Here is a 22,529-nt window from a genome sequence, read left to right on the forward strand (position 1 = left end):
TCCAGCTCTGCCTGGCTACAACATTCTGGAAAGCTCCCATCTGTGTTTCTGATCAGGACTTCGGAACAACTAAAGCAATATCCTAGGCTGTACGCTAGACCCAGTTTAATCAGTTCTTTGTAAAATCCCCAGCTGAGCTGGATGCATTCAGTAAAAGTTGTTAGTTATGCATGTGTTTATTAATGGGAGATTTCTAGTAATCCAGGCCACAACATTGGCTGCAGAGTTATTTCTGCATGATTTCCAGCAGGTGGTGGGAACACTGCAAATCTGAGTAGAATGCCATAGGTACAGCATGACCTTTCGCGTGTCTCTGCCATTACTGAGGAGCTATTGAGAGCAGAGCAGCAACACAGCAGCTGGTATAGCAGCAACACAGTCCCTTGGAAATTGTAACCCATTATATTGTGTATGGTGGGGAGGATTCGAGTAAAAAACCTTGTAAAATATAAAGAGGACCATTCTGGAGTTCATTAGTGCAGGGTGAAACTCGAGCCTGAAAATAACCTTCCTAATGTTTTAGTTTTCTGGTCCCTGGTCAAAAATTGTACAGAACATCACACTGCATGATGTTGTTGTTGTTTTTTATTTCCCTTCTGTGATACATGTAGTCTTATGTCCAAATTAGATCTATTCCTTTCTACTGCTGTCATCAATTATGTAACTCATTTGCTGCCAAAGTATTCAGTTATTCGTTACTGTGTTGAAAAAAAATTTTCTGTTAGAAATCTACTTTACAGGGATTGGTGATGATGATGCTTTTTCTCTTCATTTTAAATTTACTCAAGTATTTTTTCCCATTGCACCACACGTATGGTGCACACTATAGTAATAAAGGGTGAGTCTCTGTGGATGTTAGTCACAGCAGCACAGTGTGGACGTGTGCCAAGCAAAAGGCAAACATTTGGAAGCTTAATGTAGATCTGCTCTTTGTCCTAGCATGGTCACATATGGCCCCATCTCAGAACAAATTTCCTTAGTTATGTGCGGAACCTATAGACATTCAAATAAAAATACCAGCTGCAGGTCAGCAAAAAATTACCCTCTGTCTTGAAGTGGGTTTTTCCCCCTAACAAGACAGACTAAAGATTGCTGCTACCTTCCTTTTTTAATTTTTAAAGATGCACTGCTCATTCTACGCAAACATACTCAGATTGCCAATAATTAGCATTGAGCTTCAGTAAGCTTTAAATGCTAGGGAGTGGGGAGAGTAAGTCTAAAACTCCAGTAAGATCCTCAATTAAAAATGAGTGGGACAATATCACAGCTGTATCAGGTTGCTCAAAACAGACATTTGAAGACCTGCTAATAAATTGGATTCATTTACCTGACCTACTTTCAGATTAGTGGTTTTTAGAAAACTTTAATGATGATCTTTCTGGAAGTACCACCTTCAATAGTAGTTCTCAGCAGCATTGGCTAGTATCTCAAAAACACTTCCAGAAATACCATCTTTTATTATCTGACCTCAGGAAAGGTATCATACAGAACAGAACCTAGTCACCCTCCTGCTAGTTTTCTCTGAGGACTGATTTAGTACCTTGATGGTTTCCTAAAGGCACATAAGCATGTTGGTGTAAATTTTCAAGTGGAACTACTGATTTTTTTGTTTTGTTTTGTTTTTTGAGCACCTGAATTTTTGGCTGCCCAACTTCAAACTCCTTTCAGGGGCCCTGATTTTCAGAGAATGGGGGCTCAGCAATTTCTGAAAACTGAATCCTTCCAGGTGCCTCAAGTTGGGCACCAAAAAGCAGAGGCATCGTTTCACTAGACACACTTGGAAATTTAGAATAATGGATATTTCATTTCCTAGTTTGCTGCACTTTGTCTATTCAGCAACTTCCTATAGTGCTTGCCACTTTATTTCTGATAAGTGGCAAGAGCACCTCCCCAACCTTCCTCTGGCCCCTCATTTCATGGCTAACTTTCTCCATTTATTGCCGTTTATGTGAAGATGCTTTCTGATTAGACATACCTAAATTTTAGAGTCAGTGCACACATGAGTTTGACATTCTAGCCCCAATGGGAAAATCTGAGCTGCTATAGGAAGTGGTGCTGGTAACTAAGTGGAACTCTTCCCTCTGAATCAATGCTCAACCTATGCACTAGTAATTGGTGAAGTGATTCTTGTTTGTACCAGAAGTTCTGTATTTTTTTCAGGATGAAAGTCACTATATAAATGTAAAATGATGATTATGTGATAATTGGTCTATACTGACTTGCAGTGCAGCAGAGATGTAATTATTAAGCTGTCTTTATTTTTCCAAAATCTTTCCTTGCCAGTAAGTCTAGGTCACTTATGTGAACCTACGTCAGTGGTGCCAAAAGTCACTACTAGCTGATGATTTATTCCGTGGCATATGTGAAATGAGTTGCTTTCACTCCACTTATTAGTGGACAGTTATCCTCACTACAAAATTATTATTGCAAATCAAACTAATAGGCCTGCCTGTTGTAATTCTAATAGAAGAAGCCAAGGATTGAGATATATAGAACTTCAGTTTCCCAGGGCTACAGATAATTTTTTTTTTTTTAACGTATGGAGAGAATAGGTGTCTGATTCTGATTTCACTTCTCCCAGTGAAGGACTGATGTAATTCCATTGACTTCAGTGGATTTATTTATGTTTTATCTTATTGTAAAATGAGAATTAAATCTACAACTTGAACAGCCACATGCTAGGTAATTGTGCATGTGCACCCATTTTTGAATTAAAAAAAAGCAGCAGCTTTTTCCTGCAGAACCAACAATTGCATATATATGTGCGGTATGTGCATTCCAAACACATTTGTGTATGGAAATTTGCTAAATCCATATGCAAACAAATGCACGCGCACACACAATAGATTTTGATCCAAAATGTTTTGGGGCTTGATCCAAAACCCATTGCTGTCAATGGGAGTCATTTCATGTCCTTGTCTGGGGGAGTGAGTGTGTGTGTGTGTGTGTGTGTGTGTAAAACCATAAAATAATGATTTAATCAACATCTGGGACCAAATTAATCTCTGTAAACCTAGCAATTTCAATGGAGTTACATCAGGGATGAATTTTGTTCCCTTACATATTAACACATCTTATCTACTTTGGAAGTGAATGTACAATACCTACCTCAAAATCCCAAAGGACAGAAAAATCCATAGCGGTAGCTTGTTCAGCTCTGGGTACAGTTTTTCTAGGTATACTTCCATATGGGATTCCCATCAAGATCTAGGTGAGGTTTATGAAGACATGTTTATAGTATAGCAGAGTGTATATCACCTTTCATTTCTCCATTAATTTAAATATTTTCCTTGTAATAAGATACAACAGGACAAAGGGAAGTTTTTAAAACGTGGAACAAATTCACAAACAGGATTATTTAGCAAAAGTTATAGAACTACGATTGCAAGTAGTGACTCAACCTGAAATAGCATATGCACATTTAATGATCCCCATAAGCTTCCTAATGCGTCCCAGGACTATCAAAAGTGCAAAAAATTCTGGTGTTTCATGGTGTGTGTGTGTGTGTGTGTGTGTGTGTGTGTGTGTGTATAATGTAGATTATGGCTCTGATTCACCACATTGGTTTAACATTAGCTTAACTTTTGGGCATGTGAATAGTGCCATTGAAGTCAAGTTAACTGAGTTTAAGTGCTTTGCCGAATTGGGATTTGACATGGTGAGAGAGTTTTTTCTGCTGCCATGTTACCATGACTTGCTGCAAATTACTCTGAGAATTTGGGAGATTTTAGAATGACTTCTTCTACAATTTGAAAAATAGTAGTAAAAAGAGAGACTCTCTCGAGCAGTAGGTTGAAGTTTTACCGGCCCTGATTTTGCTAGTTCTTGTGGGAAGGGTAAAAACTTCCAGATCTGGAATCAACTGTGAATGACATGAGTGAAGAAGATGAACACTTTCACAGAAATGCCTAGAGGCAAAGAGTGAAGTCCTAGTCCTATTGAGGTCAATGAGAGTTTTGCCGTTGATTTCACTGGGGCCAGGATTTCATCTAAGAGCCTGATTGTGATCTCAAACTGGTGTAAATGAGTAACTCCTAGAACTAGACCAGCGCAAAACTCATGTGAGATGAGACTTGGGCCCTGTATTGTTTAACCACCACCCTTTTACTGTTACTACACCTCTACCCCGACATAACGCTGTCCTTGGGAGCCAAAAAATCTTACCGCATTATAGGTGAAACCGCGTTATATCGAACTTGCTTTGATCTGCCGGAGTACGCAGCCCTGCCCCCCCCAGAGCACTGCTTTACCGCGTTATATTTGAATTCGTGTTATATCAGGTCGCATTATATCGGGGTAGAGGTGTACTTTGATGTTCATCTACCAAATATCTCATAAAGTCCATAAAATGTGGTTCTAGTTGTGATGGGTACGTTGTTAAAAATGAAGAAAAAACCCAAACCAAACCACCACCACCCCTAAATAAAAGGGGAAAGTCTCTTAAAAAGGGCTGAGAGATGGATTTGAAGACTATCGCAAGTAAGGTCTATTCTCCAGGAATAAACACAGGATGGAGGAATCTAAAGTAACTTGCAACCAATTAATGTCTTCTCTGGACTAAATTCTGTTCTTGCTTACACCGGCATAAGCCTGCTAAACAACCGGTGGGGCCCCTCGATGATAGAGATAGAAAAGGAGCGCTTAAAGATGATAAAGTCATTGCGGAGAAACTAAACAAATTCTTTGCTTCAGTCTTCATGGCTGAGGATGTTAGGGAGATTCCCAAACCTGAGCCAGCTTTTGTAGGTGACAAATCTGAGGAACTGTCACAGATTGAAGTGTCAGGAGAGGAGGTTTTGGAATTAATTAATAAACTTAACATTAACAAGTCACCGGGACCAGATGGCATTCACCCAAGAGTTCTGAAAGAACTCAAATGTGAAATTGCAGAACTATTAACTAGGGTTTGTAACCTGTCCTTTAAATCGGCTTCTGTACCCAACTACTGGAAGATAGCTAATGTAACGCCAATATTTAAAAAGGGCTCTAGAGGTGATCCCGGCAATTACCGACCGGTAAGTCTAACGTCGGTACCGGGCAAATTAGTTGAAACAATAGTAAAGAATAAAATTGTCAGACACATAGAAGAACATAAATTGTTGGGCAAAAGTCAACATGGTTTCTCTAAAGGGAAATCGTGTCTTACTAATCTATTAGAGTTCTTTGAAGGGGTCAACAAACATGTGGACAAGGGGGATCCAGTGGACATAGTGTACTTAGATTTCCAGAAAGCCTTTGACAAGGTCCCTCACCAAAGGCTCTTATGTAAATTAAGTTGTCATGGGATAAAAGGGAAGGTCCTTTCATGGATTGAGAACTGATTAAAGGACAGGGAACAAAGGGTAGGAATTAATGGTAAATTCTCAGAATGGAGAGGGGTAACTAGTTGTGTTCCCCAAGGGTCAGTCCTAGGACCAATCCTATTCAACTTATTCATAAATGATCTGGAGAAAGGGGTAAAAAGTGAGGTGGAAAGTTTGCAGATGATACTAAACTGCTCAAGATAGTTAAGACCAAAGCAGACTGTGAAGAACTTCAAAAAGATCTTACAAAACTAAGTGATTGGGCAACAAAATGGCAAATGAAATTTAATGTGGATAAATGTAAAGTAATGCCCATTGGAAAAAATAACCCCAACTATATATACAATATGATGGGGGCTAATTTAGCTACAACAAATCAGGAAAAAGATCTTGGAGTCATTGTGGATAGTTCTCCGAAGATGTCCACGCAGTGTGCAGAGGCGGTCAAAAAAGCAAACAAGATGTTAGGAATCATTAAAAAGGGGATAGAGAATAAGAAGGAGAATATATTATTGCCCTTCTATAAATCAATGGTACGCCCACATCTTGAATACTGCGTACAGATGTGGTCTCATCTCAAAAAAGATATACGGGCACTAGAAAAGGTTCAGAGAAGGGCAACTAAAATGATTAGGGGTTTGGAGAGGGTCCCATATGAGGAGAGATTAAAGAGGCTAGGACTTTTCAGCTTGGAAAAGAGGAGACTAAGGGGGGATATGATAGAGGTATATAAAATCATGAGTGGTGTGGAGAAAGTGAATAAGGAAAAGTTATTTACTTGTTCCCATAATACAAGAACTAGGGGTCACCAAATGAAATTAATGGGCAGCAGGTTTAAAACAAATAAAAGGAAGTTCTTCTTCATGCAGCGCACAGGCAACTTGTGGAACTCCTTACCTGAGGAGGTTCTGAAGGCTAGGACTATCACAGTGTTTAAAAGAGAACTGGATAAATTCATGGAGGTTAAGTCCATGAATGGCTATTAGCCAGGATGGGTAAGGAATGGTGTCCCTAGACTCGGTTTGTCAGAGGGTGGAGATGGATGGCAGGAGAGAGATCACTTGATCATTACCTGTTAGGTTCACTCCCTCTGGGGCACCTGGTATTGGCCACTGTCGGTAGACAGGATACTGGGCTAGATGGACCTTTGGTATGACCCAGTACGGCTGTTCTTATGTTCAGAGCAATTCCAATTATTTTAATGGAGTTACTTCAGTGTATATGAGAGCAGAATTTGCCCTCCCGCTCTGTCTCCCTTTTTTCTCTTAGGAATCTAGTGGTGATGCTGTGGATAAAATGTTTTCTATGTAACCTGAACTAGACTCATTCAATAAGAGTCATTGGCTGCCATGCAGATGACTCATGGATAATCAAATGCTCCTGGGTAGTCAAAACCTGATCTGAGTACGTGCAGGATTCCAGATACTCCTTTGTTTTCATTGTTCAGAGATGCTGACGTTGTTGGCACATCTCTGTACATGAACACTGGTAACCAGGAGTTGGTTTAGGGCTACTGTGAAAATGACTTAATGCTTTATGAACATACAGATTATGAAATGCAGCAACTAAGAATGGGATGGTTTAACTTCTTGCCTTTTTTTTATTGTTTTCATCTGTTACTAAACTGGTGATGTAAAGTGCAACCCGAGGATAGATGATGTTTCTTCATGTTGCTTGGCTATATTTGGTGTCCTTCAGCTCTTTCTTCTGTGTTGTAAATCAGGAAAACCGCTTGATCTGGGTCTCTAGTGCTCCAGAATTCCAGAACTGCCTTCTCTAGATCCTGATGGTGGAATGGAAGGAATGGCAATGTTTGGGGACAGGGGGATGCTATGGATCCTTTCATCTAACTTTTCTCTGTTGATGCCCCTTTAAAAGGATTTGCTTAGGGTTGGCCCGGATCTAAAACAAAATTGTTCTATGATGTAGTGGTGGAATGGCACACAAATGAATTGTTAGTGGAGGATGAAGCAGAGCATTGCTGGGGAAGATATCGATGTTTTTATGGTTATATTTTCAAAATGCTCAGCATTGGCCTAACTCTATTCCCAGTGATGTCAGAGTTAAGACAAATGATGAGTGCTTCATAGAATCCTACCAATAGCATATACCGTACCTTTTAGAATTTTTTTCTTCTCCATGTCAGAGCACCATCTGAAAACATTGAGAGTCTGGCTAAATACTGCCTGGGAAATGGAAGCTGCTAGAGAGAGGAGCATGTCTGCACAGCAACAACTTCAATTTAAACTTCACTTATTTGGATAGAAGGCTCCTTTGCCTTGAACTTCATGGGTTACATCTCTCTAATGCAACAAAGGGATTCATTTTATCAGTTGATGCAGTATTCTTCCCTCAAGAGAAGCCAAGATCAGCTGAGGGGCATTTGTTCATGCTTACAGATAGGCTTTATATTTATACAGTTCTTGAGTTATGAAATAATCTCAACATTAAGCAGTTATAAATGGCAGGGGTCAGGAGGGCAGCCGGCATCAGGAAGGTGACACGAGAACAGAATAATGCCATGGCATCTCCCAATAGCATTCTGCAGGGTAGGACTTGCAGCAAGACCAGGGTTTATCAAAATTGATTGGCAACACTTTAATTTAAGGGTTGTCTATGAAGGAGTCATAAAGAGTTAATATATTTATAAGTAGGCTATGGCCTGTGCACAGCAAAGTCTAAATGCCTCATAAATAGTTTAGAATACGTTTGCAGCAAGAAGCAGACGGACTACGTCAGTCGCTTCTAATGCATTTGTTTTGCAAGGGTTGTACACTTAGTTTTAAAGCCATTTATAATTAAATGGTTATTGCCAATCCCCTGTATACATTGTAACAGTTTAATGCACCATGAATAAAATTCATACTGTATAGACAAAACAGGCACAACTACTTCATCGTACGGAAATGTACAATTCATAAAGAAAGAAAATGCATTTGTGTTATTCACTTCTAATGGTTATGCCTTTCCGTGCTCAGAGGATACTTTCAATCTGAATGGCTTTTATTTTAGATAAAGCAAACAACAAAATTTTAAAGAAGGGAAAAAAGTGCAATCTCTATCAGAAGACCACACACTGTCTTTCCTCTAAAATAACAGGAGTACTTGTGGCACCTTAGAGACTAACAAATTTATTAGAGCATAAGCTTTCGTGGGCTACAACCCACTTCTTCGGATGCATATAGAGTGAACCATATATTGAGGAGATATATATACACACACATACAGAGAGCATGAACAGGTGGGAGTTGTCTTACCAACTCTGAGAGGCCAATTAAGTAAGAGAAAAAAAACTTTTGAAGTGATAATCAAGATGGCTCAGTACAGACAGTTTGATAAGAAGCAAGTGTGAAAATACTTACAAGGGGAGATAGATTCAATGTTTGTAATGGCTCAGCCATTCCCAATCCCTATTTAGCCCTGAGTTGATTGTGTCTAGTTTGCATATCAATTCCAGCTCAGCAGTCTCTCGTTGGAGTCTGTTTTTGAAGTTTTTCTGTTTTAAGATAGCCACCCGCAGGTCTGCCAAAGAATGGCCAGACAGGTTAAAGTGTTCTCCCACTGGTTTTTGAGTATTATGATTCCTGATGTCAGATTTGTGTCCATTAATTCTTTTGCGTAGAGACTGTCCGGTTTGGCCAATGTACATGGCAGAGGGGCATTGCTGGCACATGATGGCATATATCACATTGGTAGATGTGCAGGTGAACGAGCCACCGATGGTATGGCTGATGTGATTAGGCCCTATGATGGTGTCACTTGAATAGATATGTGGACAGAGTTGGCATCGGGCTTTGTTACAAGGATAGGTTCCTGGGTCAGTGTTTTTGTTCAGTGATGTGTGGTTGCTGGTGAGTATTTGCTTTAGGTTGGGGGGTTGTCTGTAAGCGAGGACAGGTCTGTCTCCCAAGATCTGTGAGAGTAAAGGATCATCTTTCAGGATAGGTTGTAGATCTCTGATGATGCGCTGGAGAGGTTTTAGTTGGGGGCTGAAGGTGACAGCTAGTGGTGTTCTGTTATTTTCTTTGTTGGCCCTGTCTTGTAGGAGGTGACTTCTGGGTACTCGTCTGGCTCTGTCAATCTGTTTTTTCACTTCAGCAGGTGGGTATTGTAGTTTTAAGAATGCTTGATAGAGATCTTGTAGGTGCTTGTCTCTATCTGAGGGATTGGAGCAAATGCGGTTATATCTTAGAGCTTGGCTGTAGACAATGGATCGTGTGGTGTGTCCTGGATGGAAGCTGGAGGCATGTAGGTAAGTGTAGCGGTCAGTAGGTTTCCGGTACAGGGTGGTATTTATGTGACCATCGCTTATTAGCACAGTAGTGTCCAGGAAATGGACCGCTTGTGTGGATTGATCTAGGCTGAGGTTGATGGTGGGATGGAAATTATTGAAATCATGGTGGAATTCCTCAAGGGCTTCTTTTCCATGGGTCCAGATGATGAAGATGTCATCAATGTAGCGCAAGTAGAGTAGGGGCGTTAGGGGACGAGAGCTAAGGAAGCGTTGTTCTAAGTCAGCCATAAAAATGTTGGCATACTGCGGGGCCATGCGGGTACCCATAGCAGTGCCGCTGACTTGAAGGTATATATTGTCCCCAAATGTGAAATAGTTGTGGGTGAGGACAAAGTCACAGAGTTCAGCCACCAGGTTAGCTGTGACATTATCGGGGATACTGTTCCTGATAGCTTGTAGTCCATCTGTGTGTGGAATATTGGTGTAGAGGGCTTCTACGTCCATAGTGGCCAGGATGGTGTTTTCTGGAAGATCACCGATGGATTCTAGTTTCCTCAGGAAGTCAGTAGTATCTCGAAGATAGCTAGGAGTGCTGGTAGCGTAGGGTCTGAGGAGAGAGTCCACATAACCAGACAAGCCTGATGTTGGGGTGCCAATGCCTGAGATGATGGGGCGTCCAGGATTTCCAGGTTTATGGATCTTGGGTAGCAAATAGAATGTCCCTGGTCGGGGTTCTAGGCATGTGTCTGTACAGATTTGTTCCTGTGCTTTGTCAGGGAGTTTTTTTAGCAGATGGTGTAGTTTCTTTAGGTAACAGGTATCAGGAATCATAATACTCAAAAACCAGTGGGAGAACACTTTAACCTGTCTGGCCATTCTTTGGCAGACCTGCGGGTGGCTATCTTAAAACAGAAAAACTTCAAAAACAGACTCCAACGAGAGACTGCTGAGCTGGAATTGATATGCAAACTAGACACAATCAACTCAGGGCTAAATAGGGATTGGGAATGGCTGAGCCATTACAAACATTGAATCTATCTCCCCTTGTAAGTATTTTCACACTTGCTTCTTATCAAACTGTCTGTACTGAGCCATCTTGATTATCACTTCAAAAGTTTTTTTTCTCTTACTTAATTGGCCTCTCAGAGTTGGTAAGACAACTCCCACCTGTTCATGCTCTCTGTATGTGTGTGTATATATATCTCCTCAATATATGGTTCACTCTATATGCATCCGAAGAAGTGGGTTGTAGCCCACGAAAGCTTATGCTCTAATAAATTTGTTAGTCTCTAAGGTGCCACAAGTACTCCTGTTATTTTTGCGGATACAGACTAACACGGCTGCTACTCTGAAACCTGTCTTTCCTCTGTAATAACCTGCATTGAACAAGAACATCTGGCAGTCTTGGTGGATAGCAGAGCACTTAAAGACGCAGCACACAGAAACTGAGCCATAGTATTATATGGCTAAATACACAATCTATCTTTAAAAGGGTCATGACTAACTATTTCCACGATACTCTTCTTTGGCCAAGCCTCCTCCAATAACAATGGAAAAGAGTAACAAAAAAACCCTTTCTCACGAAGAAACAACTGGCTGACTTAAGATGTGGAAAACGGGTATTTTGGAAACCAACAATTATTGGTTGTTAGAGGATTTGGCAAATCTTATTTATTTTATGCATCCTCTTAATTTGGAAGAACCTGAGAAACTATGCAAAACTTGGTCAGACTTACCACTTTATTAGTCAAGCAGCCATGTCAAATCAACAGCAGTAAAAATACTAGTACCAGTAAGAACTTTTAAACCACATCATTAAGTATTTTGTACCTACATTTTATAACTCCTTAATAGGCAATCATGTAATTAAATATTACCAGTATATTACCTTTACTGTGAGATTTTTTTTTTTTTTTTTTTACAAGAATGTCAGGGTTAAGAAATGTGTTTGACAGTATCATATTGTCACTATGGTTTTCGTAATTACTTTTGGGAATGTACATCCTGGATTTCTTAGAGATATGATGGCCTATACTTGAAGCCAATAGAATTCCTGAGTTCTGTTTTTCACTCTGCCAAAAAATTTCAGCAATATGAGCCTAAAGTTAGGCTTCCAAATCCATGTTTAGTTGCTTAAGGGTGGGATTTTTCAAAGGGTATTCACCCCACACTTGCCCTGAAAGGGTCAATGCAGACTGAGAAGGGGGCTAATTAACTCAACAGGTCATAGCTGAGGGGAATCCAGTGGCTAAGCAATCCCTTGATTGAATGAGGAAGCCCAGGTGAGGAGGAATGAGCTGGCTGGGACTATAAAGGCAGGAAATTGGCAGCAGAAAAGGGGTTGCTGGGAAAGCCTGCCGTCACTCCCTGGGAGAAGGGAGGCACATTTGGGCTGGCAAACCTGGGGACAGGGGGAGAGTCAGGAAGGTAGCAGAGGGGTCAGGGAAAGGCAGTAAGGTCGAAAGGAGGCCTTGACTGCTGGATAGAGGGTCCCTGAGCCAGAACCCAGAGTAGAGGGTGGGCCCAGTTTCCCCTGCCAGCCACTGAGGGAGTGGCATGACAAAGCAGTGACTGGGAAGGCTGCCTGAGCCTGTTTGTGGGAAGAGACTTTCCAACCCCAGAAGGGGAAACATTTGGTGACCTGGCTGAAGGGTCAAGTCACAAAGAGGCAGCAGCTTGTGGAGTGAGAGTGGGGGCTGCTGACCCAGAAAGAGAGACTGAGAGACAACATGAAACCACAGGAAGGGGTGATGAATTTGTGAGCTGTTCCCCAGAATAACCAGGAGGAGGCACCATCCTGGCGGTGAGTGGAGCAGCCCATCAGAGCACTTTAAGTGATTATGGGGCATTGACTTCAGTGGGAATTGTGCTCTTAAGTCTCTTAAGATCCTTTTGAAAATCTCTCCCATTAGTGATAAATATGGATTTAGGGACATAGTCACAAAACCCAACATTTTCAAAAATAGGACCCTAACTTGCTACTATAAATCCAAATAGGTGCATAAGGTGATCTCTTACCATATTTTAACTAAGGCTAAGTAAAACTGAAGTTTATTCTGCCACTCCAGGAAGATAGAGCATCATGAAGTGACATTATCCACAGATCTAGCAGTAAGACAGCCCAAGGTCTCTGTGCCTGCATGAGCAGTATCTTGCTCCTAGTGAATGTCAAAATGAGAATGATGCAGAAGATAAGAAATTGATCAAGAGTTAAGATAAGGATGATGACATGACTGGATGTGACATTACCAGATGCAATAACACTGGGAGTAACAAAGTACAATTGGAAATAATAAGTGACAATATGCCATCAATCTAATTTTGACATTTACTATGGATACTATTTGCATGAACCTGAATGCAGGATTGGGGCCTAAGCTCTTACCTCTGGAATTATAACCAGTCCAAATATTAAACCAAAAAGGACCAGATTTACTCCATACATCCATCGCAGAAATATGAAATAAGAAGCTACTGAGGAACCGAAGTGACCTTAAACAGAAAGAGGCAGTGGTTAGTACTGTGGGTGGGTAAGATTCTCTGTGACCAAGAGATTATTTGAAGAAACACAGAACTGTACAACAAAATATCTTAGTCATGTCTCAGTCTAAATGGAAGTTGCACTTACTCTCCACTTCTTTTATCTTCATTTCCCAAGGTATACACTGTGTCTTAAAATTGTCAAAGTCTCTCTTAAATTTCACCCATTTCTGAAATAAGAAAACAGTGTTGCAAATAGAGATGTAATGTTAGGCTGGTCATGGAGAGGCCTCTGGGGTTGCTTTCTCTAAGGAGTTCCTAAAGTTAGTGCTTAGTTGAGTTATTAAAAATTGGTGGCAAACTTTAAAGCCAGAGGTGAGCCTGAACCAAATTCTGGAGTTTTCAGTCTGGGTCTGACCTTTTTTTACTTCTGTAATGGTCCACATCAAAACCCTGAATCCAAACGCTTCCAAATTCACATGTTCAAATTCAGGTCCTGAATCCTAACTTTGTTAGGTTTCTGTGGGATCAGAGTTAGTGTTGGGATTTAACCCAGAGAGAGAGAGAGAGGTTGAAGCTGCAGACCCAGATCTGTGTGTGAGGCTTTGGTTTGGGCCCATTTCTGTTTAAAAGAAGGATTCATTTGACAAATAGCAAGCCTGATTCTTTTCTCACTGGCTAAACCATCACTGACATCAATGGGAACAGGACATGATCAATTTTTTTTTTTAAAGTCTCAAATCAGTGGAATCTCCATGAAAGCAATAACTTAATTACTGACTCCAGTCTTGCAATGAGAAGTCACAATTCTCCATGGTCATCTTCCCATTTAGTGGTCCAATTTGTAAACTGGCGCAATTCCACTGAAACGAAGGGTACTATGCCTGGATTTGGCTGTGTCTCCAATCCTTAGTGCAATCAATACTTTAACCTGTCAGAGACCACACCCAGAGACCCTCATTCTGCCCTGATTTTACATGCTTTGCATCCTCCTGTACTGTAGGGAGGCTGCATGCGGTTTAAGTTGGGGCAGAATTTGGCTCATATCCTGCATGAATTTGGTTAGGAACCATGAAAAATGCAGCTATTCAGTGAATTAAAATACATACGGGGAGTGCTATCTCAGCTTCTGTAATGGTGGCTATTTTGCCCAATGTGAGTTTATTGCTTGTAGCCAAAAATACACTGTATTAGTGACCAAGCATCCACTCTTCTTTTTGTCATTACGACAGCACTTACCTTTGCCATCATCATCTTGTATGCGTAGAATTTTTTTCCCTTTCCCTTTCCCAACGCTCCTTCAAACTTCTCTACAAAAGCTTGTGCCTCCCTAATTCAAAAATACAAAAGTGATTGTGTTTGCTTAGGGTTGGCCCTGATCTAAAACATTGAAAGAATCTTCCCCAAGATGGCACTGGGTGCAGAGAATGTTGTACAGTCACTTTTAATTTCTGTGAATTGTGCTGTTATCAAAGGGAGGAAGACAGTGAGAGTCAGGCGACCTGGATTCTATTCCCAGCTCTGTCAACATTTCTGGTGTGTTTTTTGGAAAAAGTAACTTAATATCCCTGTTTGAGTTTCCTCATACATAGACCTAAGGTCACCTGGTTCCCTTTCCAACAGCATTCATATTCTGGGTCTTCCTTCCCTATCAATGGGAGAAGTCTGGTTCTTCCTTCTATACTTTCTTAACAGTGCAGCTGTCAGGAAGGAAGGAAGGAAAGATGATCTTGTAGTTAATGCATATGCCTGGGAGGTAGGAGGTCTAGGTTCTGTTCCTGGATTTCTTAATGTGTAGTCTTGGGCCAGTCACTTGTAGATATGTTTCAAAATTTGGATGCCTAAAGAGAGGTCCCCAAAATTGTATTTAGGTACCCATGTTTGAAAATGTTGACTTTATTTTCTTTGTGCTCTAATTTCCTCATCTGTAAAATGGGATTAATACTTACCTAGCTCACAGCAGCTGTTTATAAATTCCAATTAACTAACTGTAAAGCATTCTGAGATCATTGGATAGACTAGTATTATTATTATGTACTCCAACCTATTCATTAAATATTCTTGCACAGCCAAGGTAATGGAGCAGTTTGATTAAGCAAATTAGAGTGGGTATATGTGTCCTCCTTCACTCTCAGTTGTTCTTTGCAGTTCTTTTGGGGACAAAGAGGTGAGTGTGAAGTCAAACATGATTCCAGGCAACCTCTCAGCTGCTAGGACACTATATAATAATGTAATACTTTGTGCCTTTTTGTAACAACTTTCATGCTGAGGGTCTCCAGGTCTTTACAACTAATAGACCCTCCCAACCCACCTGGGAGATCAAAAATGATTAGTCAGTCACCTTTTACAGATGAGGAAATTTAAGTACAGAGAACTGAAGTCCCCTTCCCACCTCCCCCAAGAACCCAGGTCAGGAGAGGCAAAGGGAAGGACCAGGTTGCTATAACTACCCTGTGGGAATCAAACTGTATGCTGCTGATGTGAGAGGGGCCAGGTGTCTGAAGGTCAGATTGACTCTTCAGAGTGAAAGAAAGGAGCAGATCAGGGGAGATGCCAGCTACTGCCTGCTTTGGCAACATGGGTGGCTGGGGCTGTGAATAGCCTCTAGGCAAACAGAAGATAGTGAACCCATTTCTCACCTTACAGTGGGTTCATGGCACTTTTTGCAAGGTTATTGTGAGGAGTGATCTGCATTGCTCACCCATACAGTGTGGGATGGCAGGCAATGTTCTCTTGGCTGTAAACAATACTGTATTTTTTCCAAGTCACCTGCAAGCAGTAATGCTCCAGGAAGTGTAAAGTAAGATGGAGACAAGCTGCTCTGATTGCTATATAACAGTAGGCATGAATAAGCAAAGAAGGGCACAGAGTTAGCTTTAACAAGGAGTCTGAAAGTCATTCTCTGCCTTTAAATAAAAGGGCAGAATGATCCCAGGCTGGGTATCAGTTGAACAGATTTTGCTTATCATCTGTTCTCTAGTTACAGAGACTGACAACAGAATCCTGCCTCTAAGCGCTTCTCATTTAAACCAAATCATGCTGGCTAAGTTCCATTGGTTGCTTTTCCAAGGCTGGGTTCTTGGGATGATAACAGCAGCAAACTGTAATTCTAAAATGTTATGTGCATCAAGAATTATTAAACACATACTCTAGCTTCAGTGGTTCCTATTGTGAAAACTATAAATAGCTGGGAATGCACTGGGCTACCTGAGCAATGCTAATTTCTTCACCATACGCCAAGGTTTGTTCCTCATGGTAGATATTAGTTTTTTCTTTTCCTCTACCTGTTCCTTTAGCCTCGTCAGTTCTTCCTCTGACAGAGACTCTTCATCAGATGAGTTGGAAGCAGATGAGGAAGAAGAGCTAGAATGAAAGTAGAGTAAAAACAGGGATGGGAAAAATCACACAAACAATGTAATAAAATGTAGTTGTATATAGCACCTCATATACTTCAGGGATTATAAAGCACTTTGCAGACCAGTGAGTTAGACATAGGCAGTGTTCAGTAACTGAACAAAAAATGGAGCAGTCATTATGTTCTCTGCAATAACAGAGAGAACTTTGTATGCCATAACATGTTGGGGGGTGGGGGGAGGAATGTTGGTCAGGACTAGAGATGGTTGGGAATTGTTTGACGAAATGTACTTTTTTTTTTTTTTTTAATTATTTTTCAGAAAATGCAGATTCAAAACTTTCAGGAAAGGGTTGGTTTTGACAAATTGCCTGTTTGGAGAGAGAGAGAAAAAAAAAAGTAGTAGTAGTATTTTTTAAATATTTTGAAATTGCTGAAATGTCACATTTTTTCCAAACAAGGAGTTCCATTTTTTGGTTCAAAACAACTTTCATTTTGAAATCTAAGTTAATTTATGGTAAGTTATTAAATAAACATTTTTAAAAAGAAAGAAATTGAAATCAATCACTTTGAAATGATCAAAACAAAACACTTTGAATTATCTGATCCAAATTTGGTTTTGATTTTTGGTTCGTTTGAAATTTTTGACTTTGTCCCATGTGTGATGGGAAATTTTTTTGAAATCTGAAATTTTCATGGGGAAAACTCTACCTAGGACACTGATTTATTTGTCTCTTTGAAAAATTATCCAGGATCTTTAACTTCAATCTCGATATCCACTAGTGAAAGTTCAGATGATATTTTCCCCACTCAGTGCTGTCCTTCAATATCAACACTGCATGTGATGAACCCAGACCAAGGGAGGAAACGTGAACGTACGCCTTTCTGGCTCAAATGTGACAGTGCTACCAACTAAATCGACACAGTGATGGGGTAGTCAAAATGATCCAGGAGAAGATTTTGGGCACATGCTTCAGGTTACAGAATACCAGATGAAAGACATTGCCTGCCACATTTCAATTATAAAAATAGTCACCTTCCCCCAGGACACAAGTCCTCTCAAAACGGTGGCCTAGGAGGAGATGTATGTGTGTGTGTGCTTTATATAAACACCAGACCCAGATCAGTCCCAGACCAGCTCCTCAGCTGTGAATCGGCATAGCTCCAGTGATCTCAGTGGAGTTATGCTGATTTACACCAGCTGAGAATCTGGCACATGCATCTTGTCTTGGCCTTCACTTATAAAAGGCTCAATTCTGGAGCCTTGATGTTGAGTTGTCCTATTGACACTCCTTGCCTAAGAACTGCTCAAAGGAAGTGTTGCAAAAATCAGACCTTAAATGAATTTGTTTTATTGTCACCTAACCTAAGTTTCACTGGCAGCACAAGAGTTGGCATCACATGAGCTGACACTAACAAAAACTTAGTGGAAACAGGTATCATTTTGGGGATTCAACCATAACTCCAATTCAGTCTTGCAGATCTTTTCTTGTTCTTGTTGTTGTAAAGTGACTCAACCATCTTCATAAGTATCATGTGACCTGTTTGACTGCCAGTGGGGTTCTTACAGTTAACCAGATATGATCACGGTGAGAAATATGATAGCCAGGCGACACAGCAAATAAAAAGTCTGGGTGAAGAAGAAAAGGATTAGAACAAAGGAAAATTAACAGGGGAATAGTCTGGAAAACCTAAGAGATCCATTCTAACCTTTTAGGATTATCATGTGTCCAGCCAAAGGAAGGCGCCCTAGTCTGCCTTACTTTGTTGTCTTCCTTAAAAGGACTCTTTCTAGCTCCAATACTTGCACATTAGGAATCCATTACATACTTAATTCTATTATCATATTTGGGGTAGAAGAAGATTCTGAAAAGAATCTAGCTTGCATTTTAACCAGAAAAACAACTCTATTGTTTCTCAGGGTTAAATTTTTGTTACAAGTAACAATTTACTGTTCTTTTAGTAACCTGCACCAATATGCCACAGGTTCATGAACCTGCTGCCCAGGAAGCTGACATTCAACAAAAATGAGATTCTACTATGTAGGTTTCTGTCTGGGGATTGTTAGAGTACCTCTCTGCCGGGTTTTTCTTCTGTTTCTTATCCTGCTCCTTCCCTTTCTTCTTTGTTTGCTTTTCTTTATTTTCTGCTTCCTTTTGGTCTTTGCTAGAAGCCTTTTTATCTTTCTTTTTCTTCCCACTTGCTTCCCCTGCTTCACTTTCCCCATCACTGTCATTCATTTTGTGACTTTTCTTCTTAGTAGTTCTTTTTTGCCTTGGGGCTTCAACTTTCTCTTCAAGCTCAGCTTCTTCCCCATTCTTATTTTGCTTTTTCCTTTCACGTCCACTTGACTTGATAGCTTCCTTGGAGTGCTGCTTTCTGGTTGCCTTTTCCCCCTCTTCATCCTCTGCAATTGATGAAAACAAGTATTTTTGGAAACATTCTATATTGGTGCAATAAAGATTTGCCCTTTATCCAAAAAGTATAGACAGAATGCCTAATCCAAACCCCGCTGGAGTCTGAACAAGCTAACGTTGACCTCCACAGACTTTGGATGAGAAGCAGGCTGAGAACTGCATTTAGCATTGGTCATGTGCACACAGTGTCCACTGATTGTGAAACTCATGTTTGTGCATCAATGGATCCTAGGAGCTGAAAGCTAGAAATCATTTCCAGACCCTGTTCTTACAGAGTTAGTGGGAGAGCAGTGGGGGCAAAAAACCTAACTGACTTCAAGACTGAGCTTGATACATTTATGGAGGGGATGGTATGATGAGACTGCCTACAATGGCATGTAGCCAGTCTGTGACTGCTAGCAGCAAATATCTCCAGCCACTGGAGATGGGGCACTAGATGGGGAGGTCTCTGAGTTACTACAGATAATTCTTTCCCAGGTGTCTGGCTGGTGGGTCTTGCCCACATGCTCAGGGTCTAACTGATCTCCATATTTGGGGGTCAGGAAGGAATTTCCCCCTGGGTCAGATTGGCAAAGACCCTGGTTTTTTTCCCCCTTCCTCTGCAGCATGGGGCACAGGTCACTTGCAGGTTTAAACTAGTGTAAATGTAAATGGTAGATTCTTTGTAACTTGAAGTTTTGAAATCATCATTTGAGGACTTCAGTAACTCAGCCAGAGGTTGGGGTCTATTACAGGAGTGGGTGGGAGAGGTTCTGTGGCCTGCAGCGTACAGGAAGTCAGACTACATGATCATGATGGTCTCTTCTGACCTTAGACAGAGTATCACAGAATATCAGGGTTGGAAGGGACTTGAGGAGGTCATCTAATCCAACCCCCTGCTCAAAGCAGGACCAATCCCCAACTAAATCATCCCAGCCAGGGCTTTGTCAAGCCTGACCTTAAAAACCTCTAAGGAAGGAGATTCCACCACCTCCCTAGGTAACCCATTCCAGTGCTTCACCACCCTCCTAGTGAAAACATTTCCCCCAATATCCAACCTAAACCTCCCCCATTGCAACTTGAGACCATTACTCCTTGTTCTGTCATCTGGTACCACTGAGAACAGTCTAGATCCATCCTCTTTGGAATCCCCTTTGAGGTAGTTGAAAGCAGCTGTCAAATGCCCCCTCATTCTTCTCTTCTGCAGACTAAACAATCCCAGTTCCCTCAGCCTCTCCTCATCAGTCATGTGCTCCAGCCCCCTAATCATTTTTGTTGCCTTCTGCTGGACTCTCTCCAATTTTTCCACATCCTTCTTGTAGTGTGGGGCCCAAAAGTGGACACAGTACTCCAGATGTCGAATAGAGGGGAATGATCACGTCCCTCGATCTGCTGGCAATGCCCCTACTTATACAGCCCAAAGTGTCGTTAGCCTTCTTGGCAACAAGGGCACACTATTGACTCTCATCCAGCTTCTCATCCACTGTAACTCCTAGGTCCTTTTCTGCAGAACTGCTGCCCAGCCATTCGGTCCCTAGTCTGTAGCAGTGCATGGGATTCTTCCATCCTAAGTGCAGGACTCTGCACTTGTCCTTGTTGAACCTCATCAGATTTCTTTTGGCCCAATCCTCTAAACTGTCTAGGTCCCTCTGTATCCTATCCCTACCCTCCAGCGTATCTACCACTCCTCCCAGTTTAGTGTCATCTGCAAATTTGCTGAGGGTGCAGTCCACACCATCCTCTAGATCATTAATGAAGATATTGAACAAAACCGCCCCTAGGACCGACCCTTGGAGCACTCCGCTTGATACCAGCTGCCAACTAGTCATGGAGCCATTGATCACTACCCGTTGAGCCTGATGATCTAGCCAGCTTTCTATCCACCTTATAGACCTTTAAATATATGCCAGAATTGTGAAAGCAAATTAGAGTAAATTAAACAATTTTCTTTTTAAAAATTGCATTGTTAGCCAACACCTATGTTATAGATTACCCCCCCCACACACAGACATTAATAGGTATTATGTGCATGGTTCTAATATTGTATACGTTATGTTAAATATGAGTGCTGGGTCATTATGCTAACTGACTTGTATCATGTTCTTCCAATAATTCTGTTCATCCATGCTAAGTATCCCACAACACTTTGCAAAGCTGAACTTAGGTTTCATATTTGCCAAAGCTATCAAACACAAGACACATTCATTCTATGTCCTGGTGCAGGTAAGGAGTGCTTTCATCACCCTAACCCTTGGAATATGGGTTCCAAAACAGAAAATGAGAAGGGTACATCATGGTACAAAAAAACAAGGTCAAAGCTGATTGGTGAATTTTGGTCTTGTGTGAATTATAAAGCGCTTTTTAGTTTGTAAACAACCTCACAATATATGTGACTGGTTTTGAAAGCATATTTCTATATAAGGTGGAGTGCATGCTGTGAGAACTGCTTCTCGGAAGCATTGGTTACATATTAACTCTTTCTTTCCTGTATTGTACTGCTCTGTTTCTAGACAATAAGTTGGCTAGGCTTGTTGATTTGGTCTCTAGAACATTTTTAATATCAAATCTCAAGTGTGGTGAACCAATTTGCTATACTTTAGACAACAGCATGTTAATTTAGTGCGCGTGAAAGTGGCTTGATTCTTAGCCCTGGAGACTGAAGTCCCATGTCAGTGCAGTATAGGCAGTAGAAGCTTCTCCATGCTCTGCCTTCAATAAGCTGGAGGGGAATGATCTAGGGAGGAAAAGGTAGACCAGTCTCTATGCACATTCTTTTTCTTGTATCGAAGGGGTAGCCGTGTTAGTCTGGATCTATAAAAGCAGCAAAGAGTCCTGTGGCACCTTATAGACTAACAGACGTATTGGAGCATGAGCTTTCGTGGGTGAATACCCACTTCTTCGGATGCATGTATTCACCCACGAAAGCTCATGCTCCAATACGTCTGTTAGTCTATAAGGTGCCACAGGACTCTTTGCTGCCATTCATTTTCTTGTTCATGTTGTCAACAGACACACTAATTTGTGACAGTTGTGATGTGGATATTAGAGCTGATCAAAAAATTATTTTGCAAAAAGAAAAAAAATATAATTGAAAAGTTTTTTTTTCCGTTTCACAGGGTTTGAAAGAGAACGTTTGTTTCTCTTTTAATATTGCAACATATCTTCCCCAAAATGTTGTTAATTTTCTTCCTCCAGCCCCTTTTTATCTCAGTGGCAAAAAGAAGATTAAAACAAACGCTCTCTAAGGCTTCATTCACTTTCATTTTTGCTTTCTGTCACTAATTTTCAAAATGTCTCCAACTTTGGAAATGTTACACAGTGGCAAAAGGAAAAATGAAAAGTCTGTAACTCTGCCTCTCTAGAATGTTTCCAAAGGTGGAAACATTCTGAAAAGTTAGAGTGGCAGAAGGGAAAATGGGGGGGGGGGGGGAGAGGAAGGAGGGAGAGGAAGAAAAGACGAAGTGGTAAAACAAAACCCTACAGATCACCTGTTTTGCTGCATTCAGTGGTACGCACACAAAAATTAAAATAAAAAAAATAGTGGGGAGAAAGGGTAAAAAACACAGAGTTCAAAATATTGACATTTTTGGTTTAGATGAAAAACTGGGAAATTGTGAAACTACCAAAAACTCTTTTGAAAAGGCTTCTTGCTTCTAATTGGGGGGGGGGGGGGGGGATCAACCAGCTCTAGTGGGTTCCCATGTCCACTGGAAACTAGACTGAGACCATCAATTGATTTCACAGAGGCCATCAGATGATTATTT

General features: G+C 40.9%; 1 protein-coding gene across 1 annotated transcript in view; it reads right to left on the reverse strand.

Annotated features, from left to right (window-relative positions):
• The window catches only part of TMC2 (transmembrane channel like 2), an 81,180-nt gene that overhangs the window by 57,453 nt on the left and 1,198 nt on the right, over positions 1-22,529 (reverse strand). The window contains exons 3-8 of the mRNA XM_065398404.1: positions 18,443-18,776; positions 16,225-16,380; positions 14,257-14,347; positions 13,166-13,247; positions 12,923-13,029; positions 3,109-3,207 (exon numbers count right to left, since the gene is read on the reverse strand). Of these exons, the coding sequence (XP_065254476.1) occupies positions 3,109-3,207; positions 12,923-13,029; positions 13,166-13,247; positions 14,257-14,347; positions 16,225-16,380; positions 18,443-18,776 (869 nt within the window). The remainder of the gene's footprint in view (positions 1-3,108; positions 3,208-12,922; positions 13,030-13,165; positions 13,248-14,256; positions 14,348-16,224; positions 16,381-18,442; positions 18,777-22,529) is intronic.

This window comes from Emys orbicularis, chromosome 2 (genome assembly GCF_028017835.1).
Source record: "Emys orbicularis isolate rEmyOrb1 chromosome 2, rEmyOrb1.hap1, whole genome shotgun sequence".
Taxonomy (NCBI): domain Eukaryota; kingdom Metazoa; phylum Chordata; order Testudines; family Emydidae; genus Emys; species Emys orbicularis.